Source organism: Protopterus annectens, chromosome 7.part1 (genome assembly GCF_019279795.1).
Source record: "Protopterus annectens isolate FY-2018-M chromosome 7.part1, PAN1.0, whole genome shotgun sequence".
NCBI classification, from domain to species: Eukaryota; Metazoa; Chordata; order Ceratodontiformes; family Protopteridae; genus Protopterus; species Protopterus annectens.
Window position 1 is genome coordinate 233,224,307 of NC_056740.1, and position 6,000 is coordinate 233,230,306.

General features: G+C 36.4%; 1 protein-coding gene across 1 annotated transcript in view; it reads left to right on the forward strand.

Moving 5' to 3' along the window:
* The window catches only part of CHSY1 (chondroitin sulfate synthase 1), a 401,916-nt gene extending 397,595 nt beyond the window's left edge, over positions 1–4,321 (forward strand). The window contains exon 3 of the mRNA XM_044078685.1: positions 1,508–4,321. Within this exon, the coding sequence (XP_043934620.1) occupies positions 1,508–3,100 (1,593 nt within the window). The 3' untranslated portion in view covers positions 3,101–4,321. The remainder of the gene's footprint in view (positions 1–1,507) is intronic.
* The last annotated feature ends 1,679 nt before the right edge of the window (positions 4,322–6,000 follow it).

The window sequence follows — 6,000 nt, forward strand, 5'->3', positions numbered from 1 at the left end:
TTATTTTTCTTCAGCGATATTTTATAATGTATGTGCTTTGACTAACTGACAATTGCTTCAGCATTAACCTCCGTAAGAAATCAATACATTATCATACTTTCTGCCTTTTGCTTGTAGCTTTTCTTTTTTTCGAAGTTCTGCCATGAGTGTATCCATTAAAACTCAACCATAATACCCTTAGTACGTTCTTTTCTTGGGTATATTCTGAATGTCTAATTTTTACAACGTTTTTTCTTTTCTTGTGATAATGTATCCTTTATTCAAGATTCAGTTTAAATGCAACAATGCAGGGCAGACCACACGTTTTAGTAACCCCAAACTGTCATTCTTAAAGAAAAAAAAAAATCCTCTTCTAATAGGGTTCAGTTGTGATCCCCACAGCATCCGATTTATCACTTTTTTTTTTTGTTACCTTTTTTTTTAAGGAAAAATGTACATTCCCCCAATATATGCAGTTTTACCCAGCTATAAGTTTATGAAATATGCTTTTCTTTCTGAACTTTAGCTTTCTATCACAATCTCTTGCCATTGTCTTTTGGTCATTTTTTGACAGACTATACTCCTAATACCAGTACTACTTTGTGTAACACCCTTTTTTAATCCTCTTACCCAATTCTTTAATTGTAACCCTAGACTTCCTAACTGTAGTTCTACCTCTTTAGCTCATCCTTTACTCTTATGTTTATAATTTAGTTTTGATTAAGATGCAGATGGTGGCCAGTCTTCTACAATCTCCCATCCCAACTGCTTGTAATTTTTTATTAGAGTTCTCAATGACTGCATTTCTCTAAAAAAAAAAAACTGTCTCACTGTTGTGACATCCCTGCAAGGCCCCTTTATTCTGCTTTAATTCTTGTCCTTAACCGCACATTAATCAAAACTTTTGCCCATGTCCTTTCATAAAGTAACTTCAACACATTTATATTCTCCTCTACCTCATAATTTCATTTTCCATACTTGACCATGGTAGATACCATCATAGATTATGGACATATCACAAATATATTCAGCTTTTTATTTTCCTTTTTGTAGCTTCAGTAACTTGTATTGCCAGGGCACTGGGGAAATACTTCTGCCATCTATATACATACCACCTGAAGTATCTACTGAAAATAGGCACATGGCATATGGAACTAACCTAACCAGTAAAACTAAATAAACCTAAAGACTGCAAAATGTTTCTCATATATCAGAATAGATTTTTTTCGTAGAGCAGTGCACAGTAGGAATCGTGGGCTGGGTTTAGAAGCCTGGGAAAGTTGTTTGCCAAGCAGTCAAGTTGTTTGCCAGGCAGTCCCAGTGCACATGTCATCAGTCCAGTTTGTTCCAGCATCTAAAGCGGTGTTCCATAGACCATTATGGTAAGTACCTGTAACTCCACTTTCATCACTGATGTAATATATTGTTAGAAATGTAAAATATGTGGCAAGTAAAATAAAAATTTGCACAATTTTGTGGTTGAAAAGAGCATCCATTAATTTATCAAAATATTTTTCTTTTCTTGTAGATGCAGCAACTTTTTTATGAAAACTATGAACAAAACAAAAAGGGCTACATCCGAGATCTGCACAACAGTAAGATTCATCGGGCTATTACTCTGCACCCGAACAAAAGCCCACCATATCAATACAGGCTTCATAGCTACATCTTGAGTCGCAAAATAGCTGAGCTGCGTCACCGCACTATTCAGCTTCACAGAGAAATTGTATTGATGAGCAAATACAGTAGTACAGAAGTACACAGAACTGACCTTCAGCTGGGTATTGCACCATCTTTTATGAGGTTCCAGCCACATCAACGTGAAGAGGTGTTAGAGTGGGAATTCCTTACTGGGAAGTACTTGTATTCTACTGCTGATGGGCAGCCTCCCCGTAGAGGAATAGACCTTTCACAGAAGGAAGCATTGGATGATATAGTCATGCAGGTTATGGAAATGATTAATGCAAATGCAAAAACCAGGGGGCGCATTATTGATTTTAAGGAAATCCAGTATGGCTACCGTAGAGTTAATCCTATGTATGGTGCAGAGTATGTCCTTGATTTATTACTTTTATATAAAAAGCACAAGGGCAAGAAAATGACTGTTCCTGTAAGAAGACATGCTTACCTGCAGCAGACCTTCAGTAAAGTCCAGTTTGCAGAAGAAACAGAGATGGATGCCTTGGAGCTCGCCAGTACAATCAACAGAGATTCTGGATCCCTTTCATTTCTTTCCAACTCCCTTAAAATGTTTGTCCCCTTTCAGTTTTCTGCTTCTAACTCTGAACACAGAGAACCAAAGGACAAACAAATTAACATTTTAGTTCCACTTTCAGGACGTTTTGATATGTTTTCTAGGTTTATGGAGAACTTTGAAAGGACTTGCCTGATTTCAAATCAGAATGTCAAACTGGTTGTTTTGCTGTTTAATTCTGATTCTAACCCAGACAAAACCAAACAAGTGGAACTGATGAGAGATTACCGTATTAAGTATCCCAAAGCTGATATGCAGATTTTGCCAGTGTCTGGTGAGTTCTCCAGAGCTCTTGCTCTTGAAGTTGGCTCTTCACAGTTTAAAAATGATTCATTGCTTTTCTTCTGTGATGTTGACTTGGTTTTCTCTACAGAGTTTCTACAGCGCTGTAGAGACAACACCGTTTTAAGAGAGCAAGCATATTTTCCCATTATATTTAGCCAGTATGATCCAAAAATTGTCTATGCTGGCAGAGTACCAAGTGATAATCATTATGCCTTTACTCTAAAAACCGGTTTCTGGAGAAACTATGGTTTTGGTATTACATGCATTTATAAACAGGATCTTATCCGAGCAGGTGGGTTTGATGTATCCATCCAGGGTTGGGGTTTGGAAGATGTGGATCTTTTTAACAAAGTTGTACAGCTTGGTCTCAAGACATTCCGAAGTCAAGAAGTAGGGATAGTACATGTTCATCACCCAGTTTTTTGTGATCCTAACCTTGATCCAAAACAATATAAAATGTGTTTAGGATCCAAAGCCTCCACCTATGGTTCAACACAGCAACTTGCTGAATTGTGGCTTGAGAAAAATGACCCAAACTTTGGGAAAGTCAGCAGTGTCAATGTTTCAATGAGGACAGCCTGATATCCAGCAAAGCTGGAAAAGACTACTTTTTAATTATCTAATTTATTTTTGAAATGTTTTTATATGATTCTTTTTTAAAGACCACAGGAGGATATATTTTGGAAATAATTTTCTTACAAAGAACTTTAGAACAAATAAGCATTTTTGAACAAAATCAAATGTGATCAGTGTTGGGTAAATATGTAAGTAACTTATAACTGCAACTAAGACTTGTAGCAGAAATAGTGTACATCACTGTGTTGGAGATAACTTGAATTACATACTGTTGGTAACAGAACTAACAGTTTCATTCCTAGGTTCCTGAATAGGACTTCAAAGGAGACTGCCTTGATTTGTGTATCAAGAATCATGTGAAAAGACTTTATGAAAGTATTGAAATTTTGAACTGTTGTGATTGTTTTGCACATTTCTACCTTTCAAACCATTCTTATGCTCCAGATGTAGAAAAAAAATTACAGTATGACCAATGCAAGCTGATAGTTGCAAGAGTAGGTTTGGTGTTTTTCACATCTCTGCTTTCTACATAGATTTTCCACCAGAATTGTATTCCATATGTGTTTCTCACCAGCCTGAAGAAACCTCACAATATTTATGTGGAAGAGATTTTAGATAGTATTTATTAGACCTCTTAATCAGATGGTCCAACATCTTTGTGAGGATTTAGAACTCTATTTAATACAGTTAGGAGTGGAAGTATTTTGTCTTTTTGTAGAAGGGATTAAATTGGGAGGGGGGTGACTAGTTTGGGACTTGGGAATATTGGTCAAAAGTAAGATTTGAAATAAGTTTTACAAAGAACGTGAATACATTCTGTCAATTTTACACTCTTGTCAATTTTTTTTCTTCTGTATGTTCCATTAAGTTCTGGGGCACAATACAAATGTGTTTTTCTGTTAGCTTTTTTAATTTATTTAATATAATTTGCTTCGAGTTGCAGATTCTGTTTTTGTTGTTCATTAACTGTTAGTGATAAGAACAAATGTATCCATTTCTTTCACCATTGTGGTAGTTTCTTACATGACAGTAATGGTTTCCAACAAGCTTCATTCAGTCCTTTGTGACTTTTATCACTTTATTGTTGCATCACTGTATACATTTTCACATTTGCAACCTTTTTCTGAATCTCTTCCCTTGGATTTCTGTCTGCATATATTTTTAATATTTGCCTTATGAGCCTGATTATGATACAAGAAAAATAAATGAGGTCGCTAATGTACCACACCCCTTGTGTTCTGACTTTGTTGCTGATGTTGCTCAGTGTTACTTGAGGGATCTGTAAATACTGATCCTTTTACACGCACTGTCATTTTCTTGCACATCTGTCCCAGACTCTGTTGGTAAACCCAATATTTCCAGATGATTAGAACAGTCACAAAACGAAGTACAAAGACAAGATTATTTAAACAAATGTTGTTAAGTGAGTTAGTCATATCAGTGTTTTGCATTTTGATTAAGTAACTTGGATGAGCACATCTCGAGCACTGTGATGCATGGTTTGTTTTTCAAAACATTATGGTAAATTATCAAGAAAATTAACTTCTGCTTTGGAGCATTGTTAGCTGAACCTTAGGTTGGTATAATTTTCATATTAAAAATCAAGAGGCACATACTTTCATTTCCTTACAATGCCAGACCATTCTAACAGATCTTAAGCTCTTCTACAGTGTTTAATTTTTAGAGTTTGTATTGTATATGTCTTGACATTTCTGTTTGGTATACATAAATTATGGTAAATACAGGTAGCCAAATAAACCCCATCACTATCTTTCTGATGTTGTGAAGCTACTGGATTTTAGTTGCAAAAATATTGAAGAATGAACTTCATTAACTTTATTCAATTCTTCACATAGGTGTAAGAAGATGCTGTGTCTCTCATAAACTTTAAACTACAGCAGTTATTAAGGCTGTGTCTGTGTGTAATACAAAATACAATAGCCACAGCCAGTTATTTGATTCAGGTAAACTTTCTAAGACTTGCAGAATTTGATTAGTAAAAGTTACATAAGCAACATTATCTGTATGTCGATTGTAACTTTTTTACTGTGAGATTTAAGCCCGACTGTGGGTCTCACCAAGAATCCTTTTTGCTTTTCTCAAAAAAGTATAGCATCACTAGGTCAGTAATGTCTAGTATGTTGTGATGTCTTTCACACTGTTGGAAAACTTCTATGTTCCGGTGTACATTGTCTTCATAACCACGAATTATACCTTGTCCAAAGTTCATAAACATGGAGTGCACCATGTCATAAGTTATCAGCTGTTTTTTTTTCTCTTTCTGACCCTGCCTTGCAGAGAAGTCTGGTGGGGAAGGGACTGAAGGCATCATACTGATAGTAGCAAGTCGGTCATTACTCCCTAGCCTAACTTTTACTCTACCCAGGAAGAATGATGTGTGGTAATGTTTTTGTTTGCCCACTTCCACATGTGCAGCCTCTTCTGCTGTAGTCCTGCTGCACTTGACTTGCAATACCCCCCCCCCCGTAATGGAGCCCCATGTCCCCTACAGAGAATGTGATGGAAAAGATGTACACACATACCCTCTCGTCATGAGAAGAAGATAGCGGCCATTACCTGATTTTTCACTCTTTCCATATTTCAGCACCTGGTCATCTGATTATTCTGATGTCGTCATTGTTGCAGATGGAAGCACTCATTTTGCACCATCAGACTGGGCTAGAAGCAGTAGTCTGGAAATTGAAAGCCTCTTTTTTACAAGCTCTACATATTTAAGCTTAATAAAGATTGCAGTGTGTTTTAATATTGAGGTGTGATCAGTGTCTGCATCTGATGCACGAAGCTTACATGCAGTAAAATGGCCTCCACATACTTGCTCCCCCACATGCAGTATTATGGGGCTGTCAGCTTAAACAGATCTACCTGAGCTATTTATTTTGTATACC